Raw genomic sequence first — 21685 nt, forward strand, 5'->3', positions numbered from 1 at the left:
TGCACCCTGCATCCCCCACTTGGAGCTGTTCCCCTAACACCACCACCCTCTCCATCTATCCCTAGTTCTTAGACAAGCCAGAGGACGTCTTGCTGAAGCACCAGGCCAGCATCAATGAGCTCAAGAGGACCCTGAAGGAGCCCAACAGCAAACTCATCCACCGGGATCGAGACTGGGAACGGGAGCGCAGGCTGCCCTCCTCCCCTGCCTCCCCCTCCCCCAAGGGCACCCCTGAGAAAGCCAATGAGGTAGGTGTCACCCTGAACCCCTCGATAGGGGCCTTGGGTAAAGAGGCATTGGGTTGCTACGTCTTGACTTACACTCATCCTCCACGCCAGTATGCTTCCCCCATTGCTGCTTAGGGGCTGGTGGGGATGGAGAGGGTGGTAGGTTAGGCTGAGGGAGATGAATTCACTAAATCTTGGAATCCTGGGTCCTGGAGACTAACTTAAAACATGAAAAACTCAAGACTCATGGAAGCTTGGTGTACTTCCCTTCCATCAGCCCGAGTATAATGGGGAAGGGGTGCTGGTTAGAAATGCAGGTTTCAGGGCCCCAGCCCAGACCTACTGAATCAGATATTTGAACTCAGTGCTGGCATCGGCATTTGGACAAGTGCTGCCGAGGCTTTTCATGTGTACTACATTTTGAGAATCCCAATAGCTCTATCCAGAACTAGACCCTGTTGCGCCTATTGTGAAAACACGGATTGGGGAGTGGTCCCTCCTGAAAGGGGCTTCGGAGCCCACTGGAGGGGAATGGGCCCGTCACAGAAATCAGACCTGCTTCTGAGGCTTCAGAAAAGGATCTCACATGACCTGCCTTTCTGAGTGGAAAGCGTGGGGTGTTTTCTCGATTGAAGAAGAGATGAAGTTAGGATTTGGGGAAGCCCTGCATTTAGACTCTCAAGTCCGTATTTTTAGCCCTTGCTAAATCTTGGCGATATTTACCCCAGTTTATACTTAGGTGTTTTCTCCCTGAAGCTATTGCTTACTGGTCTGAAATCCAATTGTGGTGTATACTTACACTGCCTGGGTTTAAATTCTGGCTCTGCTGCCTGCTAGCTGGATGACTTTGGGCTTGTTACTTAACCTCTCTGAGACTCGTTGGGTAGAGATAATAAAAGCACCTACTTCATGGGGATGTTGTAAGGATTAAACAAGATAACGCACGTAGAGGGAGTAGCAGAGTACCTCGATGTGCAGTGTGAGTTATTGTTTCACTTGAGAGTTCCAGACTTTTCCACAGAGGAGGTTAACTTCAAATCAGGATAAAGAAAGTATGTTTCAATCCAAAGTGTTAAAGTCAAGCATACTAATTTAACTAGAGGCATTCACAGATGACTTTTCTTTAACAAATAAAATTCCCCTTTCCTAAATAAAATAAAAGTTGAAAGGGCCCTGGGAACCTGATCAGAACCTTCACTTTACAGATAGGGGCACTGAGACCAGAAAGAGGAAGGACTTATTCAGTGTCATAGCTGATGGAAGAGGAGCCAGAACCCAATTTGCTTGTGACCCAGGCTATTGTATTTGCTATTAAATCAATAGCTGCCTAGGAGCAAGACCAAATCACATAAAGACCAGGTAGAGAGTCAATTGTATGTGTGCTGCCTTCTAATGCTTTGAAAATTGGTGATGCACCCATGATCTAATTAGCAGAGCATTTTATTGGATCAGTGCTACCCATGGCCTGAACCTGCTAGATAACAGACGGCTTTGTCTAGTAAGGCATAAGTCCAGAGAGAGCTACTGGGTTGGCTTTCTGGTTGGTGAGTCACAGAATTAGGGATGCTTTGGGGGCCTTTAAGGCCGGTGCCGTGAAAGAATGGCAGACCTCTGCATCCACGAAGGGCCTCTGTTTGCCTCTGGCACAAGCAAGACCCTGGACTGGGTGGCGGGGGCTGGTCTAGTGAGCCAGTGAACAGCACCCCCTTCTGCCCTTCAGTGTGGCCTCTAATCAATCCTGATGTGGGCTGGCCAGGCTTAGCCTGGCTGTGGGTGAGGTGGAATGCAGAGGCTACTGAAAGAGTGAGTCTCCAGAAGAGAAGGGGAAGATGAGCCCTGGGAAGTGGGGTCTAGAGCTCTGGAGTGTCTCAGTGTAGCCTGGTGTAGGGTGTGCCCCACCTGCTGGTGATAGCTGGAACTGCTAGAAGATGGGTCTTACTAAAAGGTAGAATCTGCTCCACCTCCCAGCCCCGCTCAGCCCCAAGAAGTATAGTCCACTGCTGGAAAGAACTATGGTCCAGGAGCTCACCCTGGAGCTATGGACCATTCAGAACTAGCTTACAGGCTCCCTTGGCATTTAGGGGCCTTTGAAGATTTGGGAGATGGGGAGGTGCCATAGACAAGGATTGACTGGGTCCTTGGGTGAGTAACTTCCCCTTTCTGAGCCTCATTGCCTAGTCCATTTTGGAGGACCAAAATTGTCATTCCATAGGGTAGTTGGGAAAGTGGAGTGAAATAATGAATATAAAAGCACTTTCTCAACTGGAAGGTGCTGGGCAGTCATGGGGCTATTGCTGATGGTGACTAGAATCCCTGATGCCAAAACCAGCTTTGTGGGGGGTATCCTGAAGATGCCCGTGTCATCCAGAATTCCTAGCAGCCTCCTCATATATTGTTGGACCTCACCTGGGCCAAGGGGAAAACAGTGGGAACTTTAACTGTTTCCATTTGCCAAACCCAAGTTTCAATGTTTAAAGGGGGTTGTAAACCAAACTGCAGTATTGAACCATAGCCTAAGCCAGAGACATCCAGGGAAGCCCTGGAGCCAGAGTCTAAAAGGTATGGCTCCAACATCTCTGAATGAGAATGGGCAGGGCATGGGGGAAGGGCACTGGGGCTGACTGTGGGCCTCCCTCCCTTAAGTAGCTCAGAAGGGCAGTCCCTCCCTAGCTCAGCCCACAGAGTGGCTACTCCCTGACCTAATCCACAAATCCTAAAGATGTGGGACTTAAAAAGCTGGGCTATTTATGGACTTTGTGTGTGTGTGTGTCTCTCTCTCCTACTTTTTCTCTCTCCCTCTCTTCCTGTCTCTGTCTCTCCTTCCCTTCCTCCCTCTTCCCCTTTCCCTGGCTCTGGGCCTCCCCTGCAGTCCCAGAGGACCCAGGACATCTCTCAGCAGGACTTGGCACCTGAGCCTGGAGCAGCCGCAGGCTTGGAAGTGTTCACTCAGAAAAGCCTCGCAGCATCTCCTGAGGTTACTGTCTTCACCTTCCTGTGCCCCTTCCTCCTGCCCACCTAGAACCACCCTCTGTGGTCTTAAGAAAACCCTTTCTCTGGGGTGAGGGGAATGTACCAGATTCTGCCAAGCAGATGGAAGCAATGGGTAACCCATGCTGTCCCCATGCTGTGATAAGGAAATGTCCCCATCCCAGAGATCCATAAAGGGCCAGCCCCTCCCTCATCCCTTGTTTTTGAGGAGAGACAGGACTGCAACCATTCTGGGAAGACAGAACAGCCTGCATTGCCTTGGCCTTGAAGGAGAGGCAGGAATGATCTCCCTCTTTCAGGCCCTGGTAAGGCAGGCGACTCTAGATGCAGGCTTTGACTTCTATGCTAAGATCAGGGGTCATGGCACCCAGATGCCTTCTGCCTGAAGGTCTTGTCTCTGTTCAGAAGCCTGAATAAAGTCTAGCAGTGGCTAGTTAGGGCACGACATTCCAGCCATCTCCTGCCTGCATCTTCTCTGAACTCCCTTGGAGCTTGGGCCCATCAAAGAGGCAGGCAAAAGTGGACATCTTTCTCTAAGGAGTATCCTTAGGGTTGTAAAGAGATTGGTCAGGCAAGTGTTTGAAATGAGGCGACCATTGCTTCTATGCCCAGGGCGGCAGCAAGTGGAGGGCTCTTTGAAATTCCTGTGGCCCTGCATGGATGCTAGGCATAGAATCCAGGCCCAGGCAGGAGGCTGCACTCCCTCCTCTGCTGGGATTTCATGGACTCTCAGGGTTGGAAGGTATTGAGTGATCATCTGGGCAGAACTGTCTTCCCCGATATCTGCCGCTCCTCTGTTGGCATATGCTCTCCTCTGAGGGCCTGTACCTTTCTCCATTCTCAGAGAAAACTTCCATGCTGCTGCAAACGTGCTGGAACTTTAAGAAAGACATAAATGAGCTACATAAGTGATAAAACATAAATCATACTTCTACTCTATGCATTTTTCTCAATCTAAAAATTAAAAACAAAACTATCTGCGCACTCTCTTGAGGGAAATTGGACAGGAGTCAACAGCATACCAAGAACAGGGCCAGAGAGATGTCCTGGACACAGAGATGCTCCTGTGACCAAGGACAGGTGCCTGTTTGGGGAGCAGAGCCCACAACCTGCACCCCACGCCCCCATCATTCTCCTGGTAATGTCCATCCAGCCTCTTCCACAGCGGGTACTTTTGCTGTCCTTGGCGGCAGCCCATTAACTATTGGGAAGTTACTGTGTTGAATTAAAACCTGCCCTTTCAAATCAGCAGCCTGTAGGCCTCATTCTGCCCGCTGGTGCCCACTGCCGCTCTGCATCCTCCTCCAGGCCAGCCCTTCAGAGACTTGAACACCTCCCCTTCCCTAGAACACTTCACTCTCTTCACAGTTTCTCCCAGGACATCGTTTCTGGAGGGCCCCTTATTCTGAACCCCCTCCTCTTATAAAAGGGCAGGCCTAGCTGGGCATGGTGGCTCACGCCTGTAATCCCAGCGCTTTGGGAGACTGAGTTGGGCAGATCACCTGAGGTCAGGAGTTCAAGACCTGCCTGGCCAAGATGGTGAAACCCCGTCTCTACTAAAAATACAAACAATAATAATAACAGTAACAATAATAATAATAAGCTGAGCATGGTGGTGCGTGCCTGTAATCCCAGCTACTGGGGAGGCTGAGGCAGGAGAATCACTTGAACCTGGGAGGTGGCTGTGTCAGTGAGTCAAGGTCACGCCACTGCACTCCAGCCTGGATGACAGAACAAAACTCCGGTCTCAAAAACAAAACAAAACAAAAATGTCAGGCCCCAAAATGTGACCCAGAGCTCCAGGAGGGGCCTGAACAGCCTGGAGTCAGGGGAACAGCCAGGCTGGAGAGTTTCTTGTCTGTTCCTTGAATGGCTGCAGGGCTGTGGCTACCTGGGGCTACTGTAACATTATCCCATCTTGTGATTCGGGTTAGAATGACTTTCACGCCAACCCCTCGGGCCAGGGGTGTGGCTCCACCCGTGCTTTCGTTCCGTGGAAGTTTTTCTCTTTTTGTTCAGTCTTCTTTTCCTCTTCAGGATCCTACGTTTTACTTTGTCCCCCGCTGCTCAGTATGTGATCTTGCGCATGGCCTCTCCCCTCTGGGATACCGTTTCCTCTTCTGAAATAAGGATAACAATATCACAAGTTGCCATTTGGATTAAATTTAATAACTTAGACAAAGGGCTGGCATTGCCTGGCACATAGTAACTAACAATCATTATACGTTTCCCCTTTCTTCATGCAGTATTATTTTTCATTCTCTGCCAGCACCTGCTCCACTCACTCTTGCTTATCTAGCCTAGTTGCTAGTTAGAATTGGGGCAGGAATGTCCCAGAAGGAGGCTCATTGACTAGCTTTGGCCATTATTACCAGGCAGATGATGTCAGTACAGCTGGAATGGAGGCAGCTGGAGGAACCTGCTTCTCAAGGAAATGAGCAAAGGGACCTAGCTTCCATAGGCTCTCAAAGCACGTCCCTTTGGGATGGTTCAGGAGCTGTGGTCCTGAAGGCTTAATGACCTGAAGTAAAATCTCAGAAACCCACCCCAGACTTTACCTAGACCTTTCCCCCTTCCTTTTATCTCGCTTTCCCATGGACAAGATTATTTTAATGGGTTCTGATTCCCTGACAATCAGAGACATTTTCTCAAAACACAGTGGGGAACACAGAGTTTATGATGCTCTCTTGGGCCTTCAAAATTTTTCAGATCTTACGGGATCTGACAGACTCCTCACCAAGTCATAACCTGAAAAGAAGCCCAAGGTCATATAAACCTTCACCCTCCTGCTGCCAGGAGCAGTTTTGGGCACGTCTCCCTGTGGAGGTGGTCATGGTAGGGTGGAGAGGACACACTTCACAGAACTTGGCGTCAGAGACTGAGTTCGAGGCCTGCCTTTCCACTTGCTCCCTGTATGGCCTTGGGCAAGATGCTTCTCCAGGTCTCAGTTTTCATATCTGTATCATGGAGGGGCTCTAGTTGGGGCAGTGATTTCAAAGGAGAGAGGTACCTCAGGGCACTAAGGCTGCCCACACCCCCAACTTTACCAGGGCAGCTCTGTATTTCTGTCACATAGCGGACTTCCATTAAAATTTTGTGGGAAGGATCCTGTGGCCACAAGATGAAAAACCCAGTTACCTTCCTGCTTTTCTAACCGTCCTAGAAGTCCATCATCCCCTCCCAGGCATTGTTTGAAGAACTCTTGTGGGGAGGTAGAGGCTGTTGGGAGATGGCCTAACAGTGCTGCGATCTGGTGCTTTTTTTTTTTTTGAGATGGAATTTTGTTCTTGTGGCCAGGCTGGAGTGCAATGGTGCAATCTTGGCTCACCGCAACCTCTGCCCCACAGATTCAACCAATTCTCCTGCCTCAGCCTCCCAAAGTGCTGGGATTACAGGCATAAGCCATTGCGCCCAGCCTTTTTTTTTTTTTAGACGGAGTCTCTGTCACCAGGCTGGAGTACAGTGGCACATTCTCAGCTCACTGCAACCTCCGCCTCCTGGGTTCAAGCAATTCTCCTGTCTCAGCCTCCCAAGTTGCTGGGATTACAGGTGTGTGCCACCATGTCCAGCTAATTTTTTGTATTTTTAGTAGAGATGGGGTTTCACCATGTTGGCCAGAATGGTCTTGATCTCTTGATCTCATGATCCGCCAACCTCAACCTACCAAAGTGCTGGGATTATAGGCGTGAGCCACCACTCTGGCCTCTGGTGCTTTTGATGCACGATGATGCTTGGATCTTTGCCTTTCTCCCTTCCTTGATGCATTCTATTGAGTCCTTTTCTGCTCTTTATATGGGTTTTGTTAGAATTAGAATGGGCCCTGGTATTTGTTTCTTTTGAGTTGAACCCCACAGCGTTCAAGCTGTTTAAGCCATTGTGGTGCCTGGCACTAACCTGGCCATGTGGTATCTCCACGACTACTCTGCTTTCTTCCCAGAAGCCCTCGTAGAAAGGTTTGATTTCAGGCTGTGACCTGTGAAACTTAACGCATCCCTTCAACTTGCCGTTAGATCACAGTTGGCACCTATATTCCGTGGTTGTAAAATAAGTTAGCAAAGATCTCCAGCCTCAAAAATCAGGCTTTCTTTTCCTGACTCTATCCTCTACTAACAGTGACCTTGCACAAGTCACTGACCTTCTCTAGACCTGTTTCCTCATTTACACAATATGGAGATGAGACTGGATAACATTGTAAGAGTACTTTTGATTCTAACATTCAAAGATTCCATGTGATGGAAACAACTTTCCCCTCTGACGATGGCAGTTATGTTATTAAAAGAGGAAGAGGAAGGGTCCTGGCCCATCCATGGATCTCCGTTTCCCCATGGCTGACATGGGGGAGGGCATAAGACCCCATCCCATTTTATCAAGTTGGGAGCAGTGGTTGAGGAAAATTGGTCAATAATTTATCAAGCACCTGATGGGAAGAGGGACCTTGATGAGAATGGCTGGCACATCATGCTTTCCTCTCCCCAGCCAGTTCTGGGGATGTGCTGTCCCAAAGTCAAACATTTCAGTGGTAGATTGGTCCCCTCTTACAAAGGGAAAAACTCACCCATTCTTTAGGTGCCTGATATTTCATGTTAACTCTTCTTGCTCCAATTGAAACACAGGGTTCAGAGCATTGGGTATTTATAGAAAGACAGTACACTAGGCCAGAAGAGCTCGGTCTCCTAAAAGTGACCACCATGCATCAGGAAGAAAGGCAGACAGGCCTTGCTGGTATCCTTGCCGATGGCAGACTCTCCAAGGTAGACGTTTTGGTGGACAAGTTCAAAGTGGAAGTGGCCACAGAAGAAATGGTGGGAACCAGAAGAGCAAACACCCAGCAACGAGGAAAAATGATTGCAAGTCCTGAAGACTTTGAGTCAGTGGGAGAGGAAAGCCCCTGGATCAGGGAAAGCCCAGGAGGGGCTGCCCTATCTTCTGGCAGCACATTGACAGAAAAGCTCCTTAAGGGCTCCAAGCTCAGGGCAGACACCAGAGAGGCAATCATCAGGAACCGCTGCATGTCACATGGTCAGCCGGAGGGCCAGACAGAGCTGAGGAAGGGGCTGGAGGAGCCCCACACTTGTGGGAGACCCACTGCTTCAGGGACCAGGCCAGCAGAGGTGGACGTCCTCTCTCCAGCCTCCGACAAGGGAGGACTCCAGTCGTTTCTGTTGGATCCAGCCCACGCAGAAGCTAGAGCTGAGTCGAGTGATGAAACTGATACCTCCTTTGCAGAGAGGAGCTTCTATTTAAACTATGAAGAAAAAGACTCAGAAGACCAAGTCCTCCCTCCACCCCTGGAGGAGAGACAAGGGCGCCTGGATGCCCCTCCTGGAGGTGAGCCCAGGCCGGCGCTAAATTCCTCAGACCTGAGGGTTTCTGCTGCTGTTTCCAGCAGGAGCAAGGACGAAGCCCACATGGCTTCCCTAGAGGAAGGGGCAGAGACCCCCAAGAACCGTGGAGGACCTGGTGACCTGAAGGGACCTACTGCAGGACAGGCATTTGCTGAAGGCTGGGAAGATGCCCAGTGGGGAGTGGAAGGAGAGTTTCCCCACCCAACAGCTAGCGCAGCCCGAGAGGAAGGGGCCCCCGTGAGTGGAGATTTGCTGGGAAAGGCTGAGGAAAGTCCCACAGAGGAACTGAAGAAACACCCTCCTCACAGAGGATGCGGTGTGCGTCCCGAATCCCAGGCCTGCGCCCTCCCTCAGGCCATCCCTCTGTATGTCAGGAAGCCAGCCAAACCAGGCAGAGGCAACTTCCCGCCCAAAGAGAGGGGAGTGGTTTCCATCCAGAAAGGAGGGGCTGAGCTGAAGGACCGTGAGGCCTCAGCATTTCTTCACATGGAGGTGATCATCCCCCTGCCGGCCTCCCCTGGTCACTCTGAGGACTTGGCAGCTCTGGAGGAAGCTTCTCCAAGCCCAACCTCCCATGGGTCAGGGGAGCCTTCGGAGCTCAGGGAGCCCTTTCTTAGACCTGTCCATCTTTTGAAAGCCAGCCCAGAGCCCAAGGACCAAGTAGGGTTTGTGGTGTCCCCTGCCACAGGAAGTGAGCGCAGGCCTCCTTCCATCACCAGCAGAAAGCCCAGAGTAGTCCCTGAAGAAGCTGAGGGGCGCATACCTCTGGGGTTGGGGTTCCCTCCAGTTCCCTCCCTCTCTGGAAAGAGGGAGATGACCTCTTTCCAGGTGGGGGTCCAAGAGGGCTCCATAGAAGATATTAGCAAGACCTCAGTGGCCAATAAAATTCGGATATTTGAGACCCATGGAGCTGAAACTCGCCGAACAAGCAAGGGTGAAGCAAGCGCCCTTCCAAATGACTTGTCTTCAGAGGCCCCCGTGGGACAGGCAGAGCAGCAGTGGAGTATGCTCTCAGACCTGGGCTTCACCCAACTCCAGCCCCCAGGGGACTTTGCTAGCCCCAAAGCCACACATTCTACAGTGATGCCTCTGGCTACCAGACACTTCAGGGAGGACACTTCTGCATCCTACCAGGAAGCACGCACAGAACTAGAGCCCGTGTCCCCCGATTCGGGCTGTGAAACCACACTGGCAGAAGCTACTGGAACTGGGGTAACTGGCCGCGTGAGCCCCGCCCCACCGCTGCTCCCCACCCATGGGGGCTGGCCGCATGCTCTGTAGTTTTTAGAAGCATGTTTCAGTGGCCCCTCGTCATTACTGCAATCAGAGGCTGCTTATCCATCCCTGTGAGTTTTTTCCCTAAATGGGCCTGGGTGTAGCTCAGGCTGAATGATGGGCTTCTCTGCTTGGCCCGTGTTAGCTTGGCCACAAAGACCCTCAGCTTTTGGTGTGACCTGGTGCCCAGAGGGTCACACAACCCCCATGGAGAAGGTGGCGCCATCACCAGCAAATGACACACCTGCTTTGCCTTGCCGCTCCTACCCGCTGGGTTCCTGCCTACCTTGCTTGGCTTGTCCAGCGATCTTTCTTCATCCTTTCCCATCCCTGGTTCTCCCGCCTTGGGAAAACTGACAGTCCAGAGGTTTCCATCCTTCGCTTCTGGTTCCCTCTCAGTCCCAGTGCCAAGTTTCTTTCTGCCTCCTTAAGACTAACTGTCTTCTCTAATCCAGAACAAATCCGGAGATACGGTCAGGGAAGAGAAGCACTCCACCAACTTAGCAGCCAACACCCCTGGGAAGGGGGGGCGCCTGAGATTCACCAGCCCCTTGGGCCCTCAGGTCTCTGCAGCCCCTCTGTGCCCTGATGACCCGGTCACCTTCACCTGGCCAGGATGCATCACCGCCTTAGGTTCCCACCTGATGTGGCAGCACCTCTTGTGCTGCTCAACTCTGGCTTGTCTGGAATGTCTCCTTCACACCTCTCAACCTTCCAGAAACTGGCTAAATGGAGGCTCGCTTAGCAAGTGAATGTCTAAGCCCACTGAATCCCTAGAACCAGAAGCCAAGTTCTTTACAAATCTTTCATGGGTATTAGGTTGGTCTTTAAAAAGGATGTCATGAACCAGCCAAAAATGTGTGTGTGGTGTTTAATCCCTGACAGGCCAGTTGAGAGGTATGTATGTCGGACAAGAGTTGCTGGTTCCCCAAGGCACTGCCTTGGCCCGCTGTTGTCAATTACACTGATGGGACCAGAGCCTCTACTCTCTGACCTGCCCGTGGTCTACTCATGGAGCTCAGGGTAGAGCCAGCGTAGCACTCAGCTCCCAAGAAGCTGGTGCCCAAAAGGCCTGACCCCAAATGGCTCTTCTCTCTAGTAGATGCTGACCCCTCCCCCGGAGACTCAGTGGAATTGACAAACATGTTGGCTTCCTCTTTTGTTCCTCAAAGCTCTTGGCTCCAACCTCTCTGCCTTCCCTTCCTGGGTCTCCCTGAATCCCTGGATCTCCCTCCTTAGTTTCTGTTTCTCAATGCCCGCCTGCACGGATGGGCCTGGGGTCCGGGCTTCCATCCCTGCTGTTCGTGCAATGCTGCTTCCAATAAGCTCCCAGATCCACTACCCTTGGATGGAGCCTCCTGTCCAGGACTCACTGGCAGGACGTTTGCTTTGTACTTGCTTGTGCCATCAGTGTGAGACCCTCAGAAAGGGGCATCTCCACTCTTGAGTCGTTTTTGGTTTTTTTAAGCTTGTTATGATTTCAAGGAACCTTTCCTGGGGTGTTTTTCGTTTCCTGGTCTGCTCTTCCATTCGGGATGTCAACACAGCCCCGAGATTTCTCCTGACATTCACCATCTTGATTTCTCTTTCTCTCTCTCTCCCCACCCCACATCCCCATTCGTTTGATTTTATCTGGCCATAGAGAGCAGGGCTGAGGGAGGGCTCCGAGGAGAAAGTCAAACCACCACGTCCCCGGGCCCCAGAGAGTGACACAGGCGATGAGGACCAGGAGCAGGAGAGGGACACGGTGTTCCTGAAGGACAACCACCTGGCCATTGAGCGCAAGTGCTCCAGCATCACAGTCAGCTCTACGTCCAGCCTGGAGGCTGAGGTGGACTTCACAGTCATTGGTGACTACCACGGCAGCGCCTTCGAAGACTTCTCCCGCAGCCTGCCTGAGCTCGACCGGGACAAAAGCGACTCAGACACTGAGGGCCTGGTGTTCTCCCGGGATCTTAACAAGGGGGCCACCAGCCAGGATGATGAGTCTGGGGGCATTGAGGACAGCCCGGATCGAGGGGCCTGCTCCACTCCGGATATGCCCCAGTTTGAGGTACAGTGGAGCTTCCTCAAGAGCCGGGCCTGCTGGGCACCGCATGCTCACAGGGCCCAGGACTACCTGTGAGAAGACCGAGCACCCAGCCTGCAGCCTGAAGCTCTGTCTCGTGTTGCATGACTGCCCCTCCTCAGAACAGCATGGTTCTGTGCTCGCATGTTTGCCATCTCGGTTTACCCCTAACACGCGCTCCTTGGCATTTTAACCCTGTGACCCCATTGCTTGCTGAGGTCGAGTGATGACAGGTAGTCTGGTTTTACTTGACCCCCCCACCCCCACCTGTGTTGCATGGCACCTGCAGAGAGCATGCGTCTCTGGACTCTTGGGGGCTCCTGCAGCCTGGTCTGAAAGCTGAATGGTTTTTCCTGATCCAGGCCCAGGCTCGTCTCTCTGGAGTCTGGGCTTCCCAGGGAAGGGGAAGCAGTTTAAATCCATCTGGCCCTGGGGTCTCAGGGTGGTAATGGAAGCTCCTGGAAGAGAGGAAATGTGGTCATTGAGGAGGGACAGACTGTCTCTGGGCCTCTCTGTGGTCTCCTCTGCAGAGCTGTGAAGGGATTTCTCTAAGGCACATCTGCCCATATCATTCCTTTGCCCCCTCATCTCTTTTAGACCCAGGCTCCCTCCTACATTCTCCCTTCCTCAACGTTCCCAGCATTGACATACGAGCTTAGCCACTCCGGGCTCTCACTTCGTGCTATACTCTCTGAGCAGGTTTTTTTTCTCCCTTTCGGTGCCTTACAAACCTATCATGTTCCAGGACCAAGTTCAAATGTCAGTTTCCCAGCAGGGGCTTGCTTTCCTGACCACCCTGGGCAGAAGTATTGCCCCCTTACCCCCTTGCCCTGTAATGCCTATGCTCCAGCACTATCCAAAGCGGTCAGGTCAGTGGCTGACGAGCCTGCTCTCCTACCAGGTGGCACCTCCTCAAGGCCTGGCATATATTAGGCACTAATAGATGATTAACTGGATGAATGGCTGGGTTACAGGGTTGCAACCATCTATAAGAATCCCCTTCAGCCAGGCGCAGTGGCTTGTGCCTGTAATCCCAGCTACTCAGGAGCTGAGGCAAGAAGGCAGGGGGGATCACTTGAGCCCAGGAGTTCGAGGCTACAGTGAGCTTTGATCATGCCACTGCACTCCAGCCTGGATGACAGAGTGAGACCTTGTCTCTTAAAAACAAAACAAGAAAAAAACAAAACAAAACCGGCCGGGCACGGTGGTTCACACCTGTAATCCCAGCACTTTGGAAGGCCAAGGCAGGTAGATCACCTGAGGTCAGGAGTTCCAGACCACCCTGACCAACATGGTGAAACCTTGTCTCTACTAAAAATACAAAAATTAGCTGGGTGTGGTGGCACCCACCTGTAATCCCAACTACTCGGGGGCAGGAGAATCACTTGAACTCGGGAGGCAGAGGTTGCAGTGAGCTGAGATTGCGCCATTGCACTCCAGCCTGAGCAACAGAGCAAGACTCCATCTCAAAAAAAAAAAAAAATCAGATGCTCAAAGGTCATAGTCACAGCTTGCCATACCCAAATGGACCCCACATACTCTCTACTTCACCCCAGTCCTCAACAAACCCTCTTCACTCATTGACATCTCCTGCCTGGGTGTTGCAGGCCTCCAAGCATATGTGGTTCTTGCTCTAAAGAAGAGTTCAGGCCGGGTGCGGTGGATCACACCTGTAATCCCAGCAGTCTGGGAGGCTGAGGCAGGTGGATCACTTGAGGTCAGGGGTTCAAGAATAGCCTGGCCAACATAGTGAAACCCTGTCTCTACTAAAAATACTAAAATTAGCTGGGTGTGGTGGCGTGGGCCTGTAGTGCCAGCTACCTGGGAAGCTGAGGCAGGAGAATCACTTGAACCTGGAAGGCAGAGGTTACAGTGAGCCGAGATCGCACCATTGTACTCCAGCCTGGGCGACAAAGGGAAACTCTGTCTCAAAAAAAAAAAAAAAAAAAAAGAGAGAGAATAAAAAAGAAAAAAAAAAAGAGTTCGGCTGACGCAGCTGAGAGGTGGTGAGCTCACCAGTGAAGTCATTCAGGATTCGTTGACATTATGTATAGAAGCAAAACATTTAGCCTGGGGCCTGGCATATAGTATGTTAATAAAATGGTAGATGTTCTAATAGTAGCCTAAAAAACAACTTATAGCCACCATGAGGGTGTGTGGCACAGGGGCGCAGGGCAGGCCTACCTGGTCCTGGTGATGTTCCTGGCTCTCCTCGCAGGCTATTTGTCTATGATATCACACCACGTCTCTTTTACCCGGACCTGAGTACCCTTCCAGAAATGTGGCCAGCTGTGGGGATAGGAGATAGCCTGCAGACCCCACACTGCAATTGCCTGTGAGCAAGGGTCATGCTAGGGTTTCAGTTACAGAGCATTCTCCCTCCTTTTCCTACAGCCCGTGAAAACGGAAACCATGACTGTCAGCAGTCTGGCCATTAGAAAGAAGATTGAGCCGGAGGCCGTACTGCAGACCAGAGTCTCCGCTATGGATAACACCCAGGTAACCTGTGCCTTCCAATGTACCCTAAGCACAGGTATTGGGCATTTGGTGGTAGGGTCCCCACTGCTGTGGCCAAACCCCTTGGCCAACCCTTTTAATCCCAGCTTCCCTGGAACCCACATGTTAATCCTGATGCTCTTCTGTGCCTCAGTGTCCTCCCTGAGCTCTGGGAAGGGACGACAGGTAAAGCAGGTTCTTGTCCTGGGTAGACCATACCTCTTAAAGCCTCCATTTAGCCATCCATAAAATAGGAATGACCCTGTCTACCCCTTCCTCCTGGGCATATTGGGAGGACTGTACTGGCTAGTGGATTGGGACCTTGATGTTCACATTGCTTCAAGGAGTTGGAGAGGTTTCTTGAGGTATCCCAGGAGCTGCCTGGGGAGAGAAGAGGGAGAGATCCCAATTCAGCTTCAGTCAACAGCTCACCTTGGGTCATTTTTTATGCATTAGAGTTCCACATCAGATCAGTAAAATGAACAAAGTGAAAGAAGAAAACCAAAGATCATGTGTCTTGACAAGAAGCAGCACCCTGACCACCTGGAGAAAGCTATCAGGCATAGGCACAGGTCCACCACTTCCAATCCATTCCCTGCACTCCTTCTGTGCTTTTTAGACTTGGGAAATTAAGATTGAGGGTTTGATAGATGCCCTCTTGGTTTTTCCTGGCCAGAAGAGCTACAATGCTAGGAGCTTTTTGGCTCTGAGGCTAACCTTTTTCTCAAGAACTGAAATAAGACCAGGCACAGTGGCTCACACCTGTAATCTCAGCACTTTGTGAGGCCGAGGCAGGCAGATCGCTTGAGCCGAGGAGTACAAGACCAGCCGGGGCAATATAGTGAGACCCCATCTCTACAAAAAATACGAAAATTAGCTGGGTGTGGTACACATGCCTGTAGTCCCAGCTACTCGGGAGGCTGATGTAGGAGGATCGCCTGAGCTCAGGAGGTCGAGGTTGCAGTGAACTATGAGCTAGGATTGCACCACTGCATTCCAGCTTGGGTGACCGGGAAAAAAAGAGAGACAAAGAGAAAACTGAAATAAGACATAAACCAATACAACATGGGCAATTCTTTTGTTTCCAGAATTTTTTCTCCCACTTTTATAATGATAGTAGGAGTTTATGAGGCCGCCTACTACAGGTCAGGACTCTTGAGTTCTGATGAGCTGTGTGACCTTGGGCAAGCTGCTTTCCCCCCTGACCTGTTTTGTTTTAGTAACACGTGTTTCTGTTGTGTTTTCCCACAGAAAAGCATAAAGAAACTAAAATTGGCCCTAGATCCCACAGCCCAGTAACCCTTATCGACATAAAAACAAAACAACAAAAAAAAGTTTATAGTTATACAATTCAAGCAGAACAAAATGGGATTTTTCTTATATTACCACCCAGAAAAAAATATAAGCCTATTCCAACACAGATACCTACATCTCTATATACTTAACAATGTTTACACAGAAGCGATCATTTTCTTACACGTTACTTTTCTTCTTAGTAATTATTTTGGAGATCACTCCTTGTTGGCCTACATAGACCCACCTTACTCTTGTTCATCTCACTTAGGAGGCAAATCTTGATTTACTTCACTGTCTCCCAATGGCGTGCCTTGTGGTTGTTTTTGTTTTGTGCAATTCATAATCAGCGCTGCCGTGAATTTCCTTGCTGGTACTTCTCGGCGAGCTTTTCAAAGGTTATATCCAAAGAGTCAGTTCCTAGAGATGGCTAGGTCAAAGATCACACTCATTGCAATTTGGATAGAATTTGCCAGATAGTCTGAAATTATTTTTTCTTTATCAGATACACTGGTTGAAATGTAATGAGGGCCTGTTGCACCTCTGTGATTTGGTCTGTGTGCAGCCCCCTGCCAGTGATGTTCACTCACACAGCCTGTCACTTTGTAACTGGGAGGCCGTGAGCCCAGGTGACAGATGCTGCAGGTGTACCCGGCTCTCCCCAGCTCTAACGACTCCTCCTCTGGTCAGCAGGTTGATGGGAGTGCCTCAGTGGGGAGGGAGTTCATAGCAACCACTCCCTCCATCACCACGGAGACCATATCGACCACCATGGTAAGTTGAACCCAGGAGGCTTCCCTCTCTGACCAGCCCCCTGCCCCGCCAAACAGCCAGCGAACAAGCTAATATCGCCTGGCTGATTCAGGAAGTTGTGAGCTACCCTTGCTGCATCAGGCATGGGACATAAGTCAGCTGTTTATTGTCTGGGGCTTTAGTTGCCACAGGACATAGAGACAGGCCTCAGTTTTCCAAAGGGAGTAATGTGGGTGGTGGAATCCCTGAGTGTCAGTTATCTAGACCATCTCAGCCGCGGCAGGGAAAGAGAGAGGATGGTCCTCTTTGGTTATTGGCACCCACGAATCTCATCTTGCATTGATATTTCATTGGCTCATCTCACCTCCACTCTGAAGGTGAGGCTGGAGTCCTTCCTGTGGACCCATCCTGGTGGCTGCACATTGTCTCGTGTCTTAGACCACTTCCTTGCCTTGGTCAGTAGATGGCGTGCGGTGACCCTAAGTTGGAACAGGATTTTTGGAACCCCCCCCCCCCCCCCATTGAGAGACCTCATGGTTCTGCTACTTATTTGCTGTCTGACCCGTGAAGGAAGACCCTTGGCCTCAGGTGTCCTCATCTGTAAAATGGCAGTAATCCCCATTCTACAGTTCTTAAGGGACCCCGGCAATACTAGATCCTTTCATGATTAAACAGAACAGGTAGCATTTGGCACACAGGTTGTGGTTCCAGGCAATGTGCTGAGACTCCTGAGTGGATCATCTCAGTGGATGCTCTTCCCTCCACAACCTTTACAGATGAGGAAACTGAAGTTCAGAGAGGTAAAGCGACTTACCCAAGGTCACAAATTAATAAGTGGTAGTGCCAGGTTATCCACAGGCATTCTAACACCAGGAGCCCCACTTTCAACCCCAGCCACTCTGCTCTGCTCCCTTAATCCTGACCATTGTGAACATCCGCCACATGGGGCTGGGGCTGCGGTTGCGGCCGCTACTCGGGCTAGGAAAGGTAGCAGTGCTGGAGCCAGATCTATCTTGAGCCACTGAGAAGTTGTTTTCAAATGCTTTTTCTTGCCAACCCCCTGACATATACATAGGAAGGGAATTCCATTAATCTAGACTAGCCAGCAGGTAGGTTTTGAATACACAGAAATTTTAAGATCAATAAGTCCAAACTAGTTACCAGCTTGCACACCTTTCCCTGGTCACTCAGTTCCTCCTCTCCCCTCAGTCCTTCACCATGTGTCATTGGGATGCTTGTAGGGCTAAATTTAAATCCATACGTATGGTGAGCAGGCACTTATACCATTCATTTACTCATCCATCCATCCATCCATTCATTCATTTGTTCCAAAAACATTTATTAGTCTCTACTATCTGCCTGGTATGGGGGATACAGTTGAAGAAACTATACTGCCTGCTGGGATTCATTCATTCAAATGACCGTCATGAGCACCTTTAATGTGCTGTGCCCATGTATTTAGGTTCTGGGCATACAGTGGAGAACAAGGCCCAGCTGTCCCACTTGCTGGCTGGATGACCTTGGGCAAGTCACCTGAACCTCTCCAAGCCTCAGTTTTCACTTCTGTAAAATGGGTGAGGGTAGAGGGCAGTAATAGCATGACCTCAAAGGGCTGATGTGAGGGGGAACCAAAGCAATCTGTGCAAAGCCCCGAGAACAGTGCCTGGCACATAGTAAGTGGTCTGAAGATGTGAGCTGCAGTTACTTCTTTCCTACCTTCATGGGATAGGGTAATAACACTCTCCTAGGGGCCACCAGGAAGGCAGCTATGGGGTGACAGCTCTGCCAGGAGGAGCCAGGAAAGGCTTTCTCTAGGCAGGGACATTTGAGTGAGCTATGCTTGAAGGATAAATTAAGGTACAGTCCTGGGGAAAGGCATTCTAGACAGTGGGAAAAGCAAGTGCAAAGGGCAGAAGGGAAGAAGCATAGCATTTGGGGGAAGGCCAGTGGTCAAGAAAGCCAGATGTCAAGCACATGGAGGAGGAGTCGGGGGTGAAGAGCTGGAAAGGAAGTCTAGACCAGAGCTTGATGGGCCTCAGATGTCATATACCAAATTCAAACTTCTGTCGTGCAGACAATGGGGAATCACTTAAATTTTTTACATTAGGGACATGATGTAATCAGATATGTGTTTCTGTGTTTTAGAAAGATTATTCTAGCAACCTCTGTGGATGAGGGACTTGAGCAAAAAATTCTTCCCTCCTTCTCTCTCTCTCCTTCCTTCCACAAGTGTTGATTGAACACCCATGATGTGTACAGTTCTGTACCAGCCACTGTGAATCCAGCTGAAGAAGGGAACATCCCTGAGGTCTGGGGCCCACATGCCACTGGGAGAGACAGAGAGAGAAGGCAGGGAACCAGCTTAGATGTTGGTGCCCAGGCTGGGTTGGGGCTGGAGTGCAAGGAGGTGGATGCAGAGAAGGGGTCAGAGTTAAAGGATGCCTGGAGGGAGGAAAGCCCAGGATTTGGTCGTTGGTAGGATGTTCAGGGGACAAGAGGAAAGATGAGCTCATGACACTGTTCACTAACCAGTGGTTCTCAAAATGTGCTTCCAGGAACCTGTTAGCAAGGCAGGTCCTTTGGGCTCCTCCTTAGACCTATTGACTCGGAAACTCTAGGGTGGGGCCCAGCAGTGTGTGTTTTTCCAAGCCCTCCAGCTGATTCCTCTGCTGATATAAACAGAGCACTGGGGAAAAGCGCTCTTTAATGAAAAGCATGTGTTGGAAGTGGAAGAAGCAGTGAATTCCGTTCGAGATCGGATGAATCTGAGGTGCCTGTGGAACGTTTCCAGGGGAAAATGTCTAGGACACAACCGGTTTTAAAGGCCTAGGGTCCAAGAAAGATCTGGGCTACAGGTGAAGGGATAGGGGACTTTGACTTCCATGAGGCAGCAGAAGCTGTTGAGTGGCCGAGGTGGCCCAGAGAGTGGGTGGCAAGTGAGGAGAGCCTGAATGTGGAGGGAGAGAGGGCTGAGTTTGCCTTGGTCAGGGAGAAGAACTGCTCCTCCTAGAGGCAGGTGATGGGACTGGCCAAGGATACAGGAGAGGAAAGGAGGAGCAGAGGGTGCCTTGTTTTGAATGACTGATGTCCCTAGTGGTGGCCTCTGTTTTCAGTGTGAAGGTGGAGATGAGGCTTTGCCCTGGGAAAGACAGAACAATGAGAGAATAAGAGGCTTTAAGGAAGACCTTCCCAGAATGATGCTAGGATTCAGAGGGGTTAGTGTCTGTTAAGGGGAAAGGAAGCATTGAGCCCGGAAGCTGCCCTTGGAAAGCCTGCTGCTGGACCACATTCTGGAACTGCAGGTGCATCTGGGAACGTGCCTTGTGGTACAGTACCAAAGAACCAGGCTGCTGGCAGCCTCAGCTGGATACAGGTGTGGGAGCGGCAGGGGAAAGTCAGTGAGTTTCTGTTCTCACCTGGCCCTTGGTAGGCAGAAGTCCAGATCTAGTGCCATGCCCGGACCAGAACAAGAGGTCAGGCCACTGAGGACCTGCAGAATGGACACAGTTCTGGGTCTCTGGACAGACAAGGCTGAGCCCTGAGATGGTGCAGAAAGTAGGAGGTAGAAGCAGGCAGCTGGGCCCTGGCCAGATCAGGGGCAGTAAGTCTGGGGACAATTCCAAGAAGATCTAGCAGTTAGATTTTAAGGTAGGGCCAAGAGAGCTGTTTCAAGGGAAAGATTCCCAAGGGCAGAGTGGCGTGCAGAGTGTGTCAGACTTAGAGTCAGACAACATGGAGTTAAGTTCCAGCTCTACCACTAGCTTGCTGGGGGACTGAACACTTAAGTTTCTCTCACCCTCCAGTTTCTCATCTGCAAATCAGGAATATTAAAAATAATGCCCTACCGGTGTTATGAGAATTAAATGAGATAAGGCATGTAACATCCTTAAAACAATGCCTAGCACATAGCAAGCACTCAGAGAGTCATTATTATTATTCTAAATAGCCAGCTTATGCCCCTATATTTATCCTATGTATTCTGGTTTGCAAAACCTTTTCTACTCCATTGGCTTCATAGGTTCTCTGTGGGATTGGGGCAAGGGTCCCTTTTTACAGATGAATCTGCAAGGCCCATAGAGAGGAAGTGGCTCTGCCCCAAGTCACATGGCTCGAAGGTGGCAGAGCAGGACACGAACCTGAATCTGGCAACTCCTCTGCTAGTGCTTCTGGAGAACAATGCCATGTCTTGATCACTACAGTGTTCCTAACGCCAGACAGTCTGTAAATGTTGGTTGAATGAGTGACTGTGCAAGTGTGCGAGTGAACGAGTGTGTGCCTGAGTGAGCAAGGGATGAGTGAGAGGAGGCAGAACTGAATGATGCCTTCAGTCCTTTGCTTCTACTGTTTCTACTCAACCTTGTGGTCGTCATAGCTACGTGGCCACGTGCTCCGGCCATCCTGGGGGCCCACCCGGCTGAGAGCTGGCCATCTGAGCACTATTGTTTCCCCAGGAGAACAGTCTCAAGTCCGGGAAGGGGGCAGCTGCCATGATCCCAGGCCCACAGACGGTGGCCACGGAAATCCGTTCTCTTTCTCCGGTAAGTGGGCAAGGCCAGCTCAGGCTAGGGGACTCCACACTGAGAATATGGGCATGGACCCATGTATGGCTGGCAGGAAGTGCAGTGTTGAGCCCAGAAGGCACCCTTCTAGGTGCAGAGCCAGGAAACTGTACCCTTTTCAGTTGCCAACAGGGCTCCCTGGTGCCTGCTAGACTCTCATGAGTGGCCCTCTCCCCTCCACCCAGACATTTAAGTGGGGCATTGGTGGCATGTGAGGGTGAAGCGGCCCCTCACCTTAGTGGTGCTGCTGATGGTTCTTTTGCATCTGCCCTCCCTGCTAACCAGGAAGAGCAATGGACTAGGAGGCCAGAGGCTTGGATTCTGGACCTGCCTCTGTTGATGCCTGCCCGGTGACCCTGAGTCTGTCACTGTAGGGTCTCTTTCAGCTCTTGCATTCTCCAAGTCTGTGGTTCTCACTGTTTAGCTCCGTAGAGAGCGTGCACCTGGCTATGACAGGTTGGGGCGTCAGGAGGGCTATGTTTCCACCTTGGATCCCTTTGGTCATTCTTCCATGATGCCAGGATTCTTAAATTATAGGGTATTGTTAGGATTCTGGGCCTCAGGAATCTCAGCGTCTAGGAATCTCAGATTCTAGGGTTTGAGAGTTTGTTGGGTCTAGGTTTCTGAAGATTCCAGTATTCTTGAAATCTTTTTTTTTTTTTTTTTTTTTTTTTTTTTTTT

General features: G+C 50.6%; 1 protein-coding gene across 20 annotated transcripts in view; it reads left to right on the top strand.

Moving 5' to 3' along the window:
* Positions 1-21685, top strand: part of EPB41L1 (erythrocyte membrane protein band 4.1 like 1) — a 140890-nt gene that overhangs the window by 105653 nt on the left and 13552 nt on the right. For 6 of the 20 annotated variants that reach the window (XR_001883685.1, XM_017863529.1, XM_017863530.1 and 3 more), the window contains 7 exons: positions 66-248; positions 3097-3201; positions 7829-9772; positions 11478-11888; positions 14298-14402; positions 16383-16466; positions 20897-20983. Coding sequence is in view for 19 of the 20 variants with exons in the window: in XM_017863529.1 (XP_017719018.1) it covers positions 66-248; positions 3097-3201; positions 7829-9772; positions 11478-11888; positions 14298-14402; positions 16383-16466; positions 20897-20983 (2919 nt within the window). In the remaining variant the exon portion in view is untranslated. The remainder of the gene's footprint in view (positions 1-65; positions 249-3096; positions 3202-7828; positions 9773-11477; positions 11889-14297; positions 14403-16382; positions 16467-20896; positions 20984-21685) is intronic. The other 14 variants (XM_017863537.1, XM_017863539.1, XM_017863540.1 and 11 more) reach the window with 9 other exon arrangements.

The sequence above is a fragment of the Rhinopithecus bieti genome, unplaced genomic scaffold (genome assembly GCF_001698545.2).
Source record: "Rhinopithecus bieti isolate Rb0 unplaced genomic scaffold, ASM169854v2 scaffold_71387, whole genome shotgun sequence".
NCBI classification, from domain to species: domain Eukaryota; kingdom Metazoa; phylum Chordata; class Mammalia; order Primates; family Cercopithecidae; genus Rhinopithecus; species Rhinopithecus bieti.